Genomic DNA, 20,894 nt, shown 5'->3' on the forward strand with positions numbered 1-20,894 from the left:
GTGAGTATGGATTAAACTTGGCGTGGAGCAATCTTTTTGCAGAGGGTGTTGCACTATGTGTCTTCCTTTTTCCATCTATTAGAGACATAAGATCCTTTTCCTACCAGGAGTTCTTTGAATGTGGAGGGAGACGATAAGGAGCTTGGTGGAACTACAAGGATAAGAATTACCATCCACACCCTCATTGGATTGCGGACTGTCCACTGCATTTTTCTGGGAGAGAGTGTCTATACTGAATGATATTGGACTGTTACCAGTGCCGTCTGAGCGGTAAACTTCACTGTACTTTATATAGGAGATTTTATAAGATTTGTTTTTTGACACCATGTTGCATTGAGCTATAGTACCAGTACAGTGGTACCCCCTGAAAAATTACCCCATTTTGGAAACTAGATCCCTCAAAGAATTTATCTAGGGGTGTAGTGAGCATTTTGACCGCACAAGTGTTTTGCAAAAATGAGTAAACAATAGATGTTGCAGATTGAAAATTGCTGTTTTCCACAGATATGCCATTTCAGTGCCCAATGTGTTGTGCCCAGCTTGTACCACCGTAGACACACATCCCATAAATTGTTAAGCGGGTTCTCCAGAATACCCCATATGTGGTAATAAATTGCCGTTTGGGTACACTGCCAGGCTCAGTTGGACCACAATTTGGCTTTTGAAGCGCAGATTTTGCTTGGTGTGTTAATGGTATTTCAGCTTATAATGTGGGGGCATATGTGAGAGTACATCAGGATTTATGTAAACTGTGGAGTACATCAGGGTATATGTAATATGTGCGGATACAACAGGCTATATGTAAGCTGTGAGGAGTACATCAGGGTGTATGTAAGCTGTGCGGAGCACATCAGGGTATATGTAAGCTGGGCGGAGTACATCAGGGTATATGTAAGCTGGGCGGAGTACATCAGGGCATATGTAAGCTGGGCGGAGTACATCAGGGCATATGTAAGCTGGGCGGAGTACATCAGGGCATATGTAAACTGGGCGGAGTGCATCAGGTCATAATAGGATGATGTAATAATGGGGAGAATGAATAATCCATGGATTGGTGTGGTCGCTTTGAAGCAATCCTTTATACACAGGCCAGGTTTATTGGGTATTATACAAAATATCTGCGCTCCAGTATTGCCTAATCTTTGACTTCTTCACCCGCCCTATAAGCCGCACAAGGCCCTAAAGTTTCCTCATTTCCGCTGCGTCTACCTGTGGGGTCCAGCAAATGACGATGTGGGGTATTTAGTGAAATTCTACTGGACCTAAAAATTAGTCTGGGCCGTCATTTAGAATAATTTTGCATCATTGCTTTTTGAGAGTCATAATTTGTTATTTTTCCGTTGACAGAGCAGTGTGAGGGCGCGTTTTTTGTGGAACGAGCTGTAATTTTTATTGGTTCCATTTTGGGGTACATGCGATTTTTTTATCACTATTTATTCCATTTTTTGGGAGATGAGGAAACCAAAAAACAGCCATTCTAGCACGTTTCTTTTTACAGTGTTCACCGTGCAGTATAAACAACATGTTAACTTTATTCTGCGGGGCGATACGATTACAGCGACACCAAATTTATATCTTTTTTTTACGTTTCACTACGTTCCCACAATAAAAATACTCTTTTCTAAAAAAATCATGTTTTAGTGTCGCCATTTTCTGACAGCCATAACTTTTTTAGTTGATATCGCTGCGGGACGGCTTGTTTTATGCGTGACGAACAGTAGTTTCTATTGGTACCATTTTGTGTTATTTGCAACTTTTTGATCACTTTTTATTAAATTTTTTTTGAGACAAGATGACCAAAAAATAAAATGCTGTCATTGTTTTTTATTAAACATTTTTACGGTGTTCACCGTGCGGTAAAAATAATGTGACATTTTTATAGATCAGGCCGTTCCGAACGCGGCAATACCTATTATGTGTGTTTTTTTTTTCATATTTTCATTTTTTTTCTAATAATAAAGGAGTTGATCAGGGAAACAGGGCAAGTGTTGTTTTTATTATTTATTTATTATTTATTAACTTTTATTTATTTTTCTTTCACATTTTTTTTACTTTTTCTTTTACACTGACCTGGGGACTTGAAGATCTGGACTTCTGATCCCCGGTACGATGCACTGCACTACTTATGTAGTGCAGTGCAACGTAACTATCATTTTTCATTTGACAGTTAGTGTATTAGGTCCTGCCTCGGGCAGGACCTAATAGGCTACCGTACCTGGGCAACCAGGAAGCCTAGTAACGGCTTCCTGGTTGCCGTAGCAACAATCGCCACCCGCGATCCATCGCGGGGGGGGGGCCCGGGGGTTACAGAGGGAGCTCCCTCCCTCTGTCAACCACTTCAATGCGGCGGACGTCATTGACAGCCGCATTGAGGGGGTTAAATGGCTGCGATCGGCGGTAACAGCCATCGCAGCCATTGCAGCGGCATGTCAGCTGTGTATAACAGCTGACAGCCGCTGAAGATAAAGCGCGCACAGCTCCTGTACTCGCTTTATCTGCAGGGCGTAACTGTACGCCCGTCTGCGGGAACTCACTTGGTTTCCGGGCGTACAGTTACGCCCAATAGCGGGAAGGGGTTAAAAATATTGTACCTTGAGACCACAACAAAATAAGCAGATAACTAATCTACAGTTAATTATTTGGACGATGAGACAATCTTCATGATTTGGGCTCTGCATGCCACCACATTGGATTTTAAATGAAACAACTGAGATGCAATTGAAGTGTCGACTTTCAGGTTCTATTCAAGGGGTTGAACAAAAATATCCCGTGAAAAGTTTAGGAATTGCAACCATTTTTCTACACGGCCTCCTCATTTCAGGGGCTCAAAAGTAATTGGACAAATTAACATTACCATAAATAAAATGTTTTTTTTTTAATACTTTGTAGAGAATCCTTTGCAGGCAATGACTGCCTGAAGTCTCGAACCCGTGGACATCACCAAACGCTGGGTTTCTTCCTTTGTGATGCTTTGCCCGGCCTTTAGGGTATGTGCACACACACTAATTACGTCCGTAATTGACGGACGTATTTCGGCCGCAAGTCCCGGACCGAACACAGTGCAAGGAGCCGGGCTCCTAGCATCATACTTATGTACGACGCTAGGAGTCCCTGCCTTGCTGCAGGACAACTGTCCCGTACTGTAAACATGATTATACTACGGGACGGTTGTCCTGCAGCAAGGCAGGGACTCCTAGCGTCGTACATAAGTATGATGCTAGGAGCCCGGCTCCTTGCACTGTGTTCGGTCCGGGACTTGCGGCCGAAATACGTCCGTCAATTACGGACGTAATTAGTGTGTGTGCACATACCCTTACTGCAGCGTCTTCAGTTGTTGCTTGTTTGTGGCTCTTTCTGCCTTAAGTTTTGTCTTAAGGGTATGTGCACACGATGAGAGGCTTTTACGTCTGAAAAGACAGCCTGTTTTCAGGAGAAAACAGCTGCCTCGTTTCAGACGTAAACGCTCCTCCTCGCATTTTGCGAGGCTTCTCTGACAGCCGTAAATTTTGAGCTGTGCTTCATTGAGTTCAATGAAGTACGGCTCAAATTACGTCTGAAAGAAGTGTCCTGCACTTCTTTTGCCGAGGCTGTATTTTTACGCGTCGTCATTTGACAGCTGTCAAACGACGACGCGTAAATGACAGGTTGTCTGCACAGTACGTCGGCAAACCCATTCAAATGAATGGGCAGATGTTTGCCGACGTATTGTAGCCCTATTTTCAGACGTAAAACGAGGCATAATACGCCTTGTTTACGTCTGAAAATAGGTCGTGTGAACCCAGCCTTAGCAAGTGAAATGCAGCTCGATCGGGTTGAGATCTGGTGATTGACTTGACCATTGCAGAATATTCCACTTCTTTGCCTTAAAAAACTCCTGGGTTGCTTTCGCAGTATGTTTTGGGTCATTGTCCATCTGTACTGTGAAGCGACGTCCAGTCAACCTTGCTGCATTTGGTTGAATCGGAGCAGAAAGTAAATCCCTGAACACTTCAGAATTCATCCGGCTGCTTCTGTCTTCAGTCACATCATCAATAAACACTAGTGACCCAGTGCCTTTGGCAGCCATGCATGCCCGTGCCATCACACTGCCTCCCCCATGTTTTACAGAGGATGTGGTGTGCTTTGGATCATAAGGCTGGGTTCACACGACCATGTTACGTCCGTAAAGTACGGAACGTATTTCGGCCGGAAGAAGCGGACCGAACACTGTGCAGGGAGCCGGGCTCCTAGCATCATAGTGATGTACGATGCTAGGAGTCCCTGCCTCGCTGCAGGACAACTGTCCCGTACTGTAATCATGATTACAGTACGGGACAGTAGTTCCACGCAGAGGCAGGGACTCCTAGCGTCGTACATCACTATGATGCTAGGAGCCCGGCCCCCTGCAGTGTGTTCGGTCCGGGTCTTCCGGCCGAAATACGTTCCGTACTTTACGGACGTAACACGGTCGTGTGAACCCAGCCTAAGCCGTTCCAAGCCTTCTCCATAGTTTCTTCCTCCCATCATTCTGGCACCGGTTGATCTTAGTTTCATGCTGTTCCAGAACTGGGCGGCTTCTTTACATGTTATTTGGCAAAGTCTAATCTGGCCTTTCTATATTTGAGGCTGATTAATGGTTTGCACCTTGTGGTGAACCCTCTGTATTTGCTCTCATGAAGTCTTCTCTTTAGGGCTCATTTACAGGAGCGTGTTATACGTCAATGCGACGCGCGTGCTTTTCACGCGCGTCGCAGGGACCTATATTAGTCTATGGGGCCGTGCAGACAGGTGCGTGATTTTCACGCAGAGTATGTCCGCTGCGTGAAACGCACGACATGTCCTATATTTGTGCGCTGTTCGAGCATCACGCACCCATTGAAGTTAATGGGTGCTTGAAAACCACGCATGTCACACGGAAGCACTTCCGTGCGAACTGCGTGATTCATGCAACAGCAGTCAAAAGGATGAATGAAAACAGAAAAGCACCTTGTGCTTTTCTGTTTACAAACATCCATATGGAGTGTCATAATGATGGCGGCTGCGCGAAAACCACGCAGCCGCGCATCATATGATGCTGCCACACGGAGCTGTCAAGTGCCTTTTGCGCACGCAAAATGCCGCGGTTTTTGCGTGCGCAAAAACGTCACGTTCGTCTGAATCAGGCCTTATGGTAGACTTAGATACTGATACACCTACTTCCAGGAGAGTGTTCTTCACTTGGGTAAATGTTGCGAAGGGGTTTTTTTCACCATGGAAAGGATTATGTGATCATCCACCACTGTTGTCTTCCATGGACGACCAGGCATTTTGGAGTTCAGGAGATCACCAGTGATTTGTTGATTTGGCCACTCCTAACATTTGTGCTATCTCTCTGATGGATTTCTTAATTTTTTTCAGCCTAAAGGTATGTTCAGGCTGGGTTCACACGACCTATTTTCAGGCGTAAACGAGGCGTATTATGCCTCGATTTACGCCTGAAAATACAGCTCCAATACATCGGCAAACATCTGCCCATTCATTTGAATGGGTTTGCCGACGTACTGTGCCGACGACCTGTCATTTACGCGTCGTCGTTTGACAGCTGTCAAAACACGACGCGTAAAATTACAGCCTCATCAAAAGAAGTGCAGGACACTTCTTGGGACGTTTTTGGAGCCGTTTTCTCATAGACTCTATTGAAAACAGCTCCAAAAACGGCCGAAAAAACGGCGCGAAAACGCCGCGAAAAATGCTGCGAAAAACGTCTGAAAATCAGGTGCTGTTTTCCCTTGAAAACAGCTCCGTATTTTCAGACGTTTTTGGCTCAGCGTGTGAACATACCCTCAGGGTATGTGCACACACACTAATTACGTCCATAATTGACGGACGTATTTCGGCCGCAAGTCCCGGACCGAACACAGTGCAGGGAGCCGGGCTCCTAGCATCATAGTTATATACGATGCTAGGAGTCCCTGCCTCTCTGCAGGACAACTGTCCCGTACAGTAATCATGTTTTCAGTACGGGACAGTAGTTCCACGGAGAGGCAGGGACTCCTAGTGTCGTACATAAGTATGATGCTAGGAGCCCGGCTCCCTGCACTGTGTTCGGCCCGGTACTTGCGGCCGAAATACGTCCGTCAATTACGGACGTAATTATTGTGTGTGCACATACCCTCAGGGTATGTGCACACGTAGTGACCAAAAACGTCTGAAAATCCAGAGCTGTTTTCAAGGGAAAACAGACCCTGCTTTTCAGACGTTTTTTGACCAACTCGCATTTTTCGCGGCGTTTTCACGCCGTTTTCGCGGCGTTTTTTACGTCCGTTTTTGGAGCTGTTTTCATTGGAGTCTATGAGAAAACCGCTCCAAAAACGTCCAAAGAAGTGTCCTGCACTTCTTTTGACGAGGCTGTATTTTTACGCGTCGTCGTTTGACAGCTGTCAAACGACGACGCGTAAATAACAGGTCGTCTGCACAGTACGTCGGCAAACCCATTCAAATGAATGGGCAGATGTTTGCCGACGTATTGGAGCCGTATTTTCAGACGTAAAACGAGGCATAATACGCCTCGTACACGTCTGAAATTTGGCCGTGTGAACATACCCTAAATAACAGGTCGTCTGCACAGTACGTCGGCAAACCCATTCAAATGAATGGGCAGATGTTTGCCAACATATTGTAGCCCTATTTTCAGATGTAAAACGAGGCATAATACGCCTCGTTTACGTCTGAAAATAGGTCGTGTGAACCCAGCCTCACACGCAAACTCAAAAACGTCTGAAAATACGGAGCTGTTTTCAGAGAAAACAGCCTCTTATTTTCAGGCGTTTTTGAAGCTGAAAATAAAGCTTCTTTTAATTTGGAGCTTCTTTTGAGGTGTTTTTCATAGTGTTCAATGGAAAATCAGCTCTAAAAAACGCCTCAAGAAGTGACATGCTGCTTCTTTTTACGGAGCATCTTTTTACGCTCCGTTTTTAAAACAGAGGCGTAAAAAGACACCCCTTATGAACTAAATGCTGTTTTTCCCATTGATTTCTATGGGCAGATATTTGTAGGCATTCAGCTTCTGTTTTTCAGCCATTTTTCGAGGCGTAAGGGTATGTTCACACGATGAGAGGCATTTACGTGTGAAAGGACAGACTGTTAACAGCTGCCTCGTTTCACACGTAATTGCTCCTCCTCGCATTTTGCGAGGCGTCTGAGACGCTCGTAAATCTTGAGCTGTGCTTCATTGAGTTCAATGAAGAACGGCTCAAATTACGTGGCAAAGAAGTCCCCTGCACTTCTTTGCCGAGGCAGTCAATTTACGCGTCGTCAAACGACGACGCGTAAATTACAGGTCGTCTGCACAATACTTCGGCAAACCCATTCAAATGAATGGGCAGATGTTTGCCGACGTATTGTAGCCCTATTTTCAAGCGTAAAACGAGGCATAATACGCCTCGTTTACGCCTGAAAATAGGTCGTGTGAACCCAGCCTTAACGCCCTGAAATACGCTTGAAAACACTGTGTGTGAACATACCCTCAAGATGGTCTGTTTCACTTGCATTGAGAGCACCTTTGACCTCATGTTGTGGGTTCACAGCAACAGCTTCCAAATGCAAATGCCACACCTGGAATCAACTCCAGACCTTTTACCTGCTTAATTGATGATGGATTAACGAGGGAATAGCCCATGTATCCCATTAAATAGCTTTTGTGATAATTGTCCAATTAGCTTTGATTCCTTGAAAAAGAGGCAGCTACATATTAAAGAGCTGCAATTCCTAAACCCTTCCTCAAATTAGGATATGAATACCCTCAAATTAAAGCTAAGAGTCTACCAAAATATATTGAATATACAGTCATATAATCAATATGGGCTTAAAGTGCAAACCCCTAAAATGCCAAAACTTGTGTCACTGTCCAAATAATTCTAGATAAAGCAAGTCCTTACATATAAAAGTCAGAAGAAGTTGCTGGAAGAGCTCCCAATGACGCTGTACAGATCTCAAAGTTTACAGTTAGGGTATGTTCACACGGCCTATTTACGGACGTAATTCGGGCGTTTTTTCCCCGAATTACGTCTGAAAATAGCGCCTCAATAGCGTTGACAAACATCTGCCCATTGAAAGCAATGGGCAGACGTTTGTCTGTTCACACGAGGCGTAATTTACGCGCCGCTGTCAAAAGACGGCACGTAAATAGACGCCCGCGACAAAGAAGTGACCTGTCACTTCTTTGGCCGTAATTGGAGCCGTTATTCATTGACTCCAATGAATAGCAGCGCCAATTACGCCCGTAATTGATGCGGCGTTCAAGCGCCTGCACATGCCGTTACGGTTGAAATTACGGGGATGTTTTCAGGCTGAAACATCCCCGTAATTTCATCCGTTACGGACGCGGTCGTGTGAACATACCCTTAGGGTATGTTCACACGCTGAGCGAAAAACGTCTGAAAATACGGAGCTGTTTTCAAGGGAAAACAGCACCTGATTTTCAGACGTTTTTTGAGCAACTCACGTTTTTCGCGGCGTTTTTCGCGCCGTTTTTTCGGCCGTTTTTGGAGCTGTTTTCAATAGAGTCTATGAGAAAACGGCTCCAAAAACGTCCCAAGAAGTGTCGTCTTTTGACAGCTGTCAAACGACGACGCATAAATGACAGGTTGTCTGCACAGTACATCGGCAAACCCATTCAAATGAATGGGCAGATGTTTGCCGACGTATTGGAGCTGTATTTTCAGACGTAAAACAAGGCATAATACGCCTCGTTTACGTCTGAAAATAGGTTGTGTGAACCCAGCCTCAGGGTATGTTCACACGGCCTATTTACGGACGTAATTCGGGGGTTTTAACCCCCGAATTACGTCCGAAAATGCGGCTCGTTAGCGTCGGCAAACATCTGCCCATTCTTTTGAATGGGTCTTACGATGTTCTGTTCAGACGGTCTTTTTTTTTACGCCCCGCTGTCAAAAGGCGGGGCGTAAAAAAGACGCCCGCGTCAAAGAAGTGCCTGTCACTTCTTCAGATGTAAATGGAGCTGGTTTTGCATGGAGTCAATGAAAAACGGCTCCATTTACGTCTGAAGAAGTGACAGGCACTTCTTTGATGCGGGCGTCTTTTTTACGCCCCGCCTTTTGACAGCGGGGCGTAAAAAAAAGACCGTCTGAACAGAACATCGTAAGACCCATTCAAAAGAATGGGCAGATGTTTGCCGACGCTAACGAGCCGCATTTTCGGACGTAATTCAGAGGTTAAAACGCCCGAATTACGTCCGTAAATAGGCCGTGTGAACATACCCTTAAAATAAAAAGGAGCCATCGCCTGTTGTCCAAAGGAACAGCTCGTCCTGACATAGAGTACAGTACATGTAGTACAGATAGAGAGCACTACAGGTAGAGAGTAGAACATGGAGTGTAGGTAGAGAGCGGTACAGTGCATGTAGTACAGGTAGAGAGAAGTACAGTGCATGTAGTACAGGTGGAGAGCAGTACAGTGCATGTAGTACAGGTAGAGAGCAGTACAGTGCATTAGTACATTAGATTTCTAACTATCTGTAAACAAACATGTTTGCCACCGCTCTCATCATTATAGCTGCTCTTGGTTTGCAATCCTATCGCCCATTTAAGACTTGCCCAAAAACAGTCCGCATCAGTCCTTCTCTCCTGGCCTCACCCATGTACAGCTCCCATTCACTATTCACTTTCCTCAGTCAACTTAACCCATCTCATCCCACTGCCCAACATAAAAAACGCTCTCATAAATCACAGAACCATCTGCTGTCTCTCTCCATTCTCCTGCTACTAGCTGCAGGGGACATCTCTCCCAACCCTGGGCCTCCCTTTTCTTCTGCCAAGCTCAACCACTTACCTGCCACACATAGAAACCCTGCAAATCTTCTTGCCATTCCTTGTGTGTCTTCTCCTGTCTCTTTTAACTGTGCTCTCTGGAACTCTCGGTCCGTGTGCAACAAACTCACCTTTATTCATGACTTATTCCTTTCTAACTCTCTCAACCTTCTGGCTCTTACAGAAACATGGCTACACCTGTCTGACACTGCTTCTCCTGCTGCTCTATCTTATGGTGGTCTCCAGTTCTCTCATGCCCCCAGACCTGAGAACAGGCAGGGTGGAGGAGTAGGTATACTTCTTTCCCCACACTGCACTTTCCAGGTCATTCCCCCGGTCCCCTCACTCACATTTCCCTCTTTTGAAGTCCACACCCTCAGACTCTTTCACCCTTTTTCCCTCCGAGTGGCAGTTGTCTACCGCCCACCGGGCTCACCCCGCCAATTCCTGGATCATTTTGCTGCCTGGCTTCCACAATTTCTATCCTCTGAAACACCCACTCTCATCATGGGTGACTTCAACATCCCCATTGATAACCCAATCTCCTCATCTGCCTCCCAGTTTCTATCTTTAACCTCGTCCCTCGGTTTGTCACAACTTACTAACTCTCCTACACATGAAGACGGGCATTCGCTTGACCTGGTCTTCTTCCGGCTCTGCTCAGTTTCTGACTTTATTAACTCTCCTCTCCCGCTTTCTGACCACAATCTTCTCTGCTTTACTATCAAATATTCTCTGCCTCCTCAGGTCATCCCTACATATCAGACATACAGAAATCTACATGCCATTAACACTGTGAAACTCATAGACAGTCTGCAGTCCTCATTGTCCCCTATCTCTTCCCTCTCCTGTCCCAATCTGGCTGCCAAACTTTATAATAACACTCTCAAAAATGCATTGGATGAAGCAGCCCCCACTACACTCCGAACCACCCGACAAAGACGACGACAACCCTGGCACACGCCTCAATCCCGCTTTCTTCAGCGGTGCTTGAGATGTGCCGAACGACTGTGGAGAAAATCGCATTTGGATGCAGATTTCCTCCATTACAAATTTATGCTCAAAACGTACAACTCTGCCCTTCACCGCGCCAAACAAGTCTACTTCACTTCTCTCATCTTCACACTATCTAATAATCCAAAACGCCTCTTTGATACTTTTCACTCCCTCCTTAGTCCTAAAGTGCAGACGCCAATCACAGATCTCAGTGCTGAAGACCTGGCCAATTATTTTAAAGTTAAAATTGACAACATCCGACATGATATTATCTCCCAGTCCCCAAGTAACATCGATCCCCTTCCCCCCCGCACTCCCTCTTCTTCACTCTCAGCATTTGACCCAATAACTGAAGAAGAAGTCTCGAGGCTCCTCTCTTGTTCTCGTCCTACTACCTGCCCTAGTGATCCTGTCCCCTCACACCTCCTCCAGTCCCTCTCCCCAGCTGTCACTAGTCACCTCACTAAAATATTTAACCTCTCTCTTTCCTCTGGTATCTTTCCCTCCGCTTTTAAACATGCCATTATAAACCCATTATTGAAAAAACCAACTCTTGACCAACTACCGACCAGTCTCTAATCTGCCCTTCATCTCCAAACTCCTGGAACGCTTGGTCTACTCTCGCCTTATCCGCTATCTCTCTGCTAACTCCATTCTTGACCCCTTACAATCTGGTTTCCGCACTCTACACTCCACAGAAACTGCCCTTACTAAAGTCTCAAATGATCTCTTGGCGGCTAAATCGGACGGTAAATCCTCTCTCCTGATTCTTTTGGATCTCTCTGCAGCCTTTGACACTGTAGACCACAAACTCCTACTTAACATGCTCCACTCTATTGGCCTCAAGGACGCGGCTCTCTCTTGGTTTTCCTCCTATCTCTCTGACCGCTCATTCAGTGTGTCATTTGCTGGTTCCACTTCTTCTCCTCTTCCCCTTGATATCGGGGTTCCTCAGGGATCAGTCCTAGGTCCACTCCTCTTTTCTCTCTACACAGCTCCTATTGGACAAACCATCAGCAGATTTGGCTTCCAGTACCATCTCTACGCTGATGACACCCAATTATATACCTCTTCCCGTGACATCACCCCTGCTCTAATACAGAACACCAGTGATTGTCTGTCCGCTGTCTCTAACATCATGTCCTCTCTCTATCCGAAACTGAATCTTTCTAAAACTGAGCTCCTTGTGTTCCCACCATCTACTAACCTCCCTAAACCTGATGTCTCCATCTCTGTGTGTGGCACTATCATAACTCCTAAGCAGCACGCCCGCTGTCTCGGGGTTATTTTTGACTCAGATCTTTCCTTTACTCCTCACATACAATCACTTTCACGCTCCTGTCATTTTCACCTCAAAAACATCTCCAGAATCCACTCTTTTCTTACGGAGGAAACTGCCAAAACTCTCATTGTTGCTCTGATTCACTCTCGTCTTGACTACTGTAACTCATTACTAGTCGGTCTTCCCCTCACTAAACTCTCCCCTCTCCAATCTATCCTCAGTGCAGCAGCCAGGCTCATCTTTATGACCAACCGCTACACCAACGCCTCTAATCTGTGCCAGTCACTGCACTGGTTGCCCATCCCCTTCCGAATAAAATTCAAACTTATTACTCTCACCCACAAAGCTCTCCACAGTGCTGCACCTCCTTACACCTCCTCCCTCATCTCTGTCTACCACCCTACTCGGGCTCTACGTTCTGCCAACGACCTTAGATTAAAATCCTCCATAATCCAAACCTCCCACTACCGTCTCCAGGATTTCTCTCGTGCTGCACCCGTCCTCTGGAATGTGCTACCCCAGACAATCAGATTAATTCCCAATATCCACAGTTTTAAACGTGCCCTGAAAACACATCTATTTAGACAGGCCTATATCATTCCCTAATCTGACTCCTTTCCATGGCCCTCCATTTAGATTAGTCATCAGAATAAGATTCCCTCACACTCCTTCTCTTCATGTCCGTCATACACGGATACTGGCTGGTGACCGGCTCATGCAGCTTTATGTTACCACCGCATGTGTATAAAAATGGTCGGACCATTGTACAGAACAAACACTATTACACTTTGTGTCTCCCTTATGTCCTCATAGATTGTAAGCTCTTGCGAGCAGGGTCCTCACTCCCCAGGTTTGAATTGTAAATGAACTTTGTCACTATGTAATGTCTGATATTGTTTGTTTCATGTTCCCTCTAAATTGTAAAGTGCTGCGTAATATGTTGGCGCTATATAAATAAAGATTATTATTATTATATTATTATATAGTACAGGTGGAGAGCAGTACAGTGCATGTAGTACAGGTAGAGCGCAGTACATAACATCTACAGAGGTATAGAGCAGTACAGTACATATTTCTCTGATCTCCGCCGCAGGGCTGCGGCATACAGCCATTGCCCCGCTCCTGACAATAAGTACTCGCACTCGGTCAGCATAAGGTGATGCGGCCGGCGCTGCACTAATGAGCAGCGGCGCAGGCACTGAAGACAGAACATGGGGGTGTTTTGCAGTGCGCTCGCCATGTTCTCTGTCCTCAGTGCCGCCAATCATTAGTGCAGCGGCGGCTGCATCACATCATGCTGACCGCACGCACACTTGTCAGGACTCAGGAGTGGGGCAATGGCTGTATTACACAGCCGCAGCCCCGCTCTAACAACATTCATGTGCTACATTGCTAAGCTGTGCGGCGGCACAGCTTAGTATCGAAATACATGAAATAACGGTATTGAACCGTTTGCGGGTGCACGGTATCTAAACAGTATCGAAGTTTCGATGCATCGTGCAACTCTAGTACAGTACATGTAGTGCCTGTAGAGAGCTGTACAGTACAGGTAAAGAGCAGGACAGCACTTGTAGTACAGGTAGGGAGCAGTACAGTACAGTACAGGTAAAGAGCAGTATAGTACATGTAGTACAAGTAGAGAGCAGTACAGGACATGTAGTACAGGTAGAGAGCAGTTCAGGACATATAGTACAAGTAGAAAGCAGTACCATACAGGACATGAAGATCAGGTAGAGAGCAGTACAGGACATGTAGTACAGGTGGAGAACAGTACAGTGCATGTAGTACAGGTAGAGCGCAATACAGGACATCTAAAGAGGTAGGGAGCAGTACAGTACATATGGTACAGGTAGAGAACAGTACAGGACATCTACAGAGGTAGAGAGCAGTACAGTACATGTAGTACAGGTAGAGAGCAGTACCGTACAGGACATGAAGTTCAGGTAGAGAGCAGTACAGAAAATGTACTACAGGTAGAGAGCAGTACAGGACATGTAGTAGAGGTGGAGAGCAGTACATGACATGTAGTACAGGTAGAGTGCAGAACAGGACATCTACAGAGGTAGAGAGCAGTACAGTACATAAGGTACAGGTAGAGAGCAGTACAGGAAATATAGTACAGTTAGAGAGCAGTACAGGACATGTAGTACAGGTAGAGAGCAGTACAGTACATAAGGTACAGGTAGAGAGCAGTACAGGACATGTAGTACTGTATGGCAGAGAGATGCTATTAGCCAATGAAAACTTGCACTATTACAGCAATCACATATTGAATCTTTTTGCCTACAATGCAATTCACTGATTGCCTGTTAACTTTGGCCAATCACAGGTGCTGCATTTTCCAACCGGTTGCACATGCCAGAGGTCATTTATATCTGTGGTATTGTAAATAAAATTAACCTTGAATATTCATATTATAGGAAGGGGAAAATGTTTTATTATTTGTCATTCACTAACATATAAACTGCATATATTTTAATTCTAAATTCAGATACTGGTTTTCCGTGAAACATGGCTATCAAGCGATATACGGCAACAAAAGAGAGAATCATGAGGATACCAAGAAGAAAGCAGTGGATGATATGACAGACCTAAGCATGTTGAGGTGCTTTAAGACTTATTTGGAAAGTACCCCTCAGTTCATACTTCAACTTTATATACTGATGGAGCATGGTCAGATTACAGTAATCCAATGTAAGTGGCCGATGCATTATTTACACTGTAATGTATTATCTTATATCAATGTGGAGCTTCACCTCTGAGCCTTTTTAAAATATATATATATAAGGGCTTATTCAGACGAACGGGATATACGTCCGTGCAACGCGCGTGATTTTCACGCGCGTTGCACGGATCTATATTAGTCTATGGGGCCGTGCAGACAGTTGCGTGATTTTTACGAAGCGTTAGTCCGCTGCGTAAAAGTCACGACATGTCCGTTCTTTGAGCGTTTTTTGCACATTACGCACCCATTGAAATCAATGGGTGCGTGAAAATCACGCATGTCACATGGAAGCACTTCCGTGGGACAAGCGTGATACGCACAACAGCAGTGAAAAGAATGAATGAAAACAGAAAAGCACCACGTGCTTTTCTGTTTACAAACATCCAAACGGAGTGTCATAATGATGGCGGCTGCGTGAAAATCGTGCAGCCGAGCATCATACGGGGCTGCCACACGGAGCTGTTAAGTGCCTTTTGCGCAGGCAAAACGCCGTGTTTTTTGCATGTGCAAAACGCACACGCTAGTGTGAATCCAGCCTAAGGGCTTATTCAGACGAACGTTGCGTTTTTGCGCGCGCAAAAAACGCGGCGTTTTGCGCGCGCAAAAACCACTTGACAGCTCCGTGTGTCATCCGTGTATGATGTGCGGCTGCGTGATTTTCGCGCAGCCGCCATCATAGAGATGAGTCTAGTCGACGTCAGTCACTGTTCAGGGTGCTGAAAGAGTTAACTGATCGGCAGTTAAGGGTATGTTCACACGAGGGCGTCCGTAACGGCTGAAATTACGGGGATGTTTCAGCCTGGAAACATCCCCGTAATTTCAGCCGTAACGGCATGTGCAGGCGCTTGAACGCCGCGTCAATTACGGACGTAATTGGCGCTGCTATTCATTGGAGTCAATGAATAACGGCTGCAATTACGCCCAAAGAAGTGACAGGTCACTTCTTTGACGCGGGCGTCTATTTACGCGCCGTCATTTGACAGCGGCGCGTAAATTACGCCTCGTGTGAACAGACAAACGTCTGCCCATTGCTTTCAATGGGCAGATGTTTGTCAGCGCTATTGAGGCGCTATTTTCGGACGTAATTCGGGGCAAAAACGCCCGAATTACGTCCGTAAATAGGCCGTGTGAACATACCCTTACTCTTTCAGCACCCTCGACAATGAATGCCAATCACAATATCGAGAAACCTGTTAAAAAAAAAAGGAAAAGTTCGTACTTACCGAGAACTTCCCTCCCGGCCGTTGCCTTGGTGACGCGCCTCTCGACATCTGGCCCCACCTCCCTGGATGACGCCGCAGTCCATGTGACCGCTGCAGCCTGTGATTGGCTGGAGCTGTCACTTGAACTGAATTGTCATCCCGGAAGGTAAGACTGGAGGAAGAAGCCGGGAGTTATCGGTAAGTCAGAACTTTTTTTTTTTTTTACACGTTCATGTATATTGGGATCGGAAGTCACTGTCCAGGGTGCTGAAACAGTTTAACTCTTTCAGCACCCTGGACAGTGACTATCTCCTGACGTCGCGTACCGGAAATTTTTTTGCCGGGTTCGGCCGAACCCGGTGAAGTTCGGTTCGGTTGTCCGGGTTCGCTCATCTCAAAGACACTCCGTTTGGATGTTTGTAAACAGAAAAGCACGTGGTGCTTTTCTGTTTACATTCATCCTTTTGACAGCTGGTGCGAGAAACAGGCAGTTCACACGGAAGTGCTTCCGTGCGACCTGCGTGGTTTTCACGCACCCATTGACTTCAATGGGTGCGTGATGCGCGAAATACGGAGATATTGACAATGTTGCGCTTTTTGCGCAGCGGACAAACGCTGCGCAAAAAGCACGGACTGTCTGTACTGCCCCATAGACTTGTATTGGTCTGTGCGTGGCGCGTGAAAACCACGCGGCCCGCACGGACCCAATACACGTTCGTGTGAATCCACCCTAATAGATACATTTTTCTATAGACAGCGATACACAGATAAAAGTTGTTTGAGCTGGACAATTTCAGTTTGCTCGACCGGCGAGCTAATGTGTATGGGGCCTCCCAACTATGCCCCATCAGCAGGTATCCGGGAGAAGACGAATCCGGCACGTTGGATTTCACCATGCCCAGTCAATTGTTCCTGCGGGAGATAAGACACTTCTGGCATAAGTTTATTCCCGTCTCCCCATTAAAATAATCACGTATAGTCGGCTCGGTTTAGTCGGTAGAAAGCATTTGACTGACAGCAACCTCATGTGTATGGTCAGATTAAAGGGGTATTCCTATCTTACATTTATGGCATATCCACAGGATGTATCATAAATATCTGATAAATGCGGATCCCTGTGTACATGCCATAAATGTCTGAGGGTAGAATACCCCTTTCAGGCCCCATGCACACAACCGTGCTCGCAATCACGCTCCGAGATTACGGGCATGGCTGGCCACGTACAACTGTCCACATTCCCCAGGCCGTGCTCCCATTATAAAGTAAGGGAGCATGGTCCGTAAAATAGAATGTCATATTTTTTACGGAAGATTTCTATGGCATGGACACCTTCCCGTAAATATACGGGAAGGTGTCCGTCGGCCATAGAAATGAATGGGTCCGTAATACGGTCGAAATCTACAGTCTTGTGCATATGGCCTAAGACAAAAAATTGTTGTAATTTAAAATAACCCTTTTATCTGCAGGATTGATCTGATCATACCATGCAGGACTGAGTAAAATTCAAATTCCAGTGGCTCCCCTGAGCAGACAGGTTGTTTTAGGATAGTGTGGAGTGTGGATTTGACAGTCTGCTGACAGCTCTAGGAATCTGAAATACTCTGCAGCCCTGCAAGTTACCATCAGAAATGCTCAAGCAACTGATATTACATAAGAATATCACTTAGATTCACACGACCGGGTCGTTCCCGAGCCCGAGTGTCGGCCGGTAAAATCGGCCATTTTGCCCGGCCGGTTTGCATTATGTTTTGCATCCGTGCCGGGCCGGGCCGATCCGGACAGTGACATCAGCGGCAACTCCTGAAGGGGAATCCCCATGTGTTCGGGGATTCCGCTTCAGGAGTTTCCCCTGATGTCACTGCCCAGATATGGACAGAGACATCAAGCGCTCTGTCCAGGAGCGGAATCCCCGAAAACACGGGGATTCCGCTCCTTCAAGGAGCTAAAGTGCGACTAGCACATAGCAGAGCGGGGAGATACCTCCCCGCTCTGCTATAGTGGTGTCGCTGCAGTAGTAGCAGCCGCAGCAGCAGCAGCTGCAGCTGCTAGCGGCGCCATTGAAGGTGTCGCCGGGCCAGGGTGCTTTTCAAGCAGGGGAAGGGAGCCAGCGCAGCGCTCCCTTCCACCTGCTGTACACCCCAGCCCTGCCACACAGTGTACAGCGCACAGCCATTAGTCAGAATGGCATCAACTCCTCCTCCTCACATGCACTCTGCGCTGTGAGGAGGAGATAGAGCGCAGGCTCCGGAAAACCCGGCCATCACTCGGAACACATCCCGGTGATGGCCGTGTATTACCCGGCCCCATAGACTTCTATGGGAGCCGGGCGGCCGGGTACCCGGGCGAAGACAGAGCATGTCCTATTTTTTGACGGCCGGTTTTTCCGGCCGTCAAAAAATCGGTCGTGTGAATAGCCCCATTAGGGGTCTATTATTCCTAATGCAGCCGGGTGCCGGCCGATTTATGAACGGCCGGCACCCGGCCGGGAAACCCTGCCGTGTGAATGAGGCCTAAAGGATTCTTCTGATAAACCATATTTTTAGGACCCTCCTCACACAGGGCTTTTGCCTGGTGTTTTAAACTGCATGGGAATGTATTATTTTTTTTTTTAAACATAACATACGTTTTTGATGGCGTTCTTTATTTACTGTTACTTTGCACATGAGTTTTTCTTGGTGTTTTTGAAGTTCTATAGTAGGGAACTGCTCCACGTTTTCATTCCACCAGCCCTTTCTTGGAATGAAAAAAGAATCCACTAGAAAAAAAAAATGCCATACCTAGAGCATGCTGCGTTTTGAAATAATGCCACTGACCCCCAAAAAGCCACAAACTAAAACGCTGAGTATGTAGGTTTTCTCATATTTTACTAAAGACTTTAATCCCTTAATGCACCTTGATGTAAGTGCACGTTGTGGTGCGGCGGGGAATGTATGGAGCGTGCTCCATACCCTGTGTCTGTCAACTGTGTATTACAGCGGACACCCAGCACTAACGAACAGTGATCGCACTGTTCCTGGCCATTTAACCCCTCAAAGGCTGCGGTAAATCGCTTCCGCAACATCTGAGGTGTTAGGGGGGGGGGGGGAGCTCATCGGCGACCCCATAACGCGCTCAAGGGGCGCTGATATTTGTCACTCTGCCTCTGTTAAGCCCTGCCAAGCCGGTAAAAATGACAATATACGGCAATACATTAGTATTGCAGTGTATTGTACCAGCGATCCAACTGGATCGCTGGTTCAAGTCCCCTAGGGGGACTAATAGAGCAGTGAATAAAGAGAGAATAAAAAGTGATCAAAAAGTCATATGTACCAAAATATGGTACCAATAAAAACCACAGCTCGTGCTTCAAAAAATAAGCCCTCACACCGCTCAATCGATGAAAAAATAAAGTTATGGCTTACAGAATTTTCAAAAAAAAACATTTTTTTTTCTAACAAATAGTTTTTTCTTTGTAAAAGGTGTAAAACATTAAACCGATATAAATGTGGTATCACCGTAGTCGTATTGACCAGCAGAATAAAGTAAATTTGTTGTTTTTACCGCACGGCAAAAGACTGCTCAGGGTCCCGTTCTGACGGAAAGTTCCGATGGAACGTCAGAACGTGACCCCAATGCAGATGTGAACGAAGCCTAAATCGTTATGAGTCGTTATGACTCATAGAATAAAGATAACAATTTATACCGCATGGAGTAAAATAAAAAATAAAAACATAATGGGGGATTTACAATATTTTTCCCATAACCCAAGAAAATAGAAAAAAAGTCTATCAATTAATTATATATACACCCAAAATGGTGCTAATAAATATATTAACGAAAATATAAAAACATGGCTTTTGGAAATTGGCGACCCAATTATTTTTTTTTCCTCCATAAAACCTGCCTCTTTTTCCAAGTTTGATATTGCCGTAATTCTAATGACCCGTAGAATAAAGTTATCATTTTTAAAGCATAGCGAACGGCGTAAAAACAAAATGGTTGAATTGCCATTTTCCCCTAATTTTTTTAAATAGAAGTTAATGAAAAAATTATATGCACCCCAAAATGGAGCCATTCAAAAATACTGCGTCCTCAAGGCCCTGAATAGGCCGCACTCTTATGCTCAACACAAATAAAGCTAAATTTAAAAAAAAAAATTTAGTTTAAGGGTATGTTCACACGGCTTAGCAAAATACGTCTGAAAATACGGAGCTGTTTTCAGGCGAAAACAGCTCCTGATTTTCAGACGTTTATGTAGCAACTCGCGTTTTTCACGGCGTATTTTACGGACGTTATTGGAGCTGTTTTTCAATGGAGTCCATGAAAAAGGCTCCAAAAACGTCCCAAGAAGTGACATGCACCTTTTTCGCGGGCGTCTTTTTACGCGCCGTCTTTCGACAGCGACACGTTAAATAACACCGCGTGGGAACAGAACACCGTAAAACCCATTGAAAGCAATGGGCAGATGTTTGTAGGCGTAATGGAAGTTTTTTCAGGCGTAATTCGGGGCGTAAAACGCCCGAATTACGTCTGAAAACAGTGCGTGTGAACATACCCTTAAAGTCTTCCTCTGGTTGTACTCTCCATCCCAAGCTAACGTCTGGCATGAAGAGATTCTCCTGCACGCTGGGTGGTACAGTTGCCGCCATACGATACTTTGATGCTGAATGCACACATGGCGTATTACGTACGGATTTTCATGCGGCAAATTGTAATACAGTGCCAACAAAAAATGAGTTCAAGAAATCTCATTTACACGGTGCGGATTTCTTCTGCACGTAAATTGACATGCAATGAATATTTTAAAATCTGCAGCGTGTCAATTTATCCTTAGTTTCCGCATACGAATTGCATCTGACTAGCTTTAAAGAAAAATGCACCAAAATCTGCACCTATTTCCGCATCAAAATGTAAAAAACGCACCT

The 20,894-nt window shown here is 45.6% G+C and overlaps 1 protein-coding gene across 1 annotated transcript in view; it reads left to right on the top strand.

Moving 5' to 3' along the window:
• The window catches only part of XKR9 (XK related 9), a 53,506-nt gene that overhangs the window by 31,452 nt on the left and 1,160 nt on the right, over positions 1–20,894 (top strand). The window contains exon 2 of the mRNA XM_075828294.1: positions 14,555–14,757. Within this exon, the coding sequence (XP_075684409.1) occupies positions 14,555–14,757 (203 nt within the window). The remainder of the gene's footprint in view (positions 1–14,554; positions 14,758–20,894) is intronic.

The sequence above is a fragment of the Rhinoderma darwinii genome, chromosome 5 (assembly GCF_050947455.1).
Source record: "Rhinoderma darwinii isolate aRhiDar2 chromosome 5, aRhiDar2.hap1, whole genome shotgun sequence".
Taxonomy (NCBI): domain Eukaryota; kingdom Metazoa; phylum Chordata; class Amphibia; order Anura; family Rhinodermatidae; genus Rhinoderma; species Rhinoderma darwinii.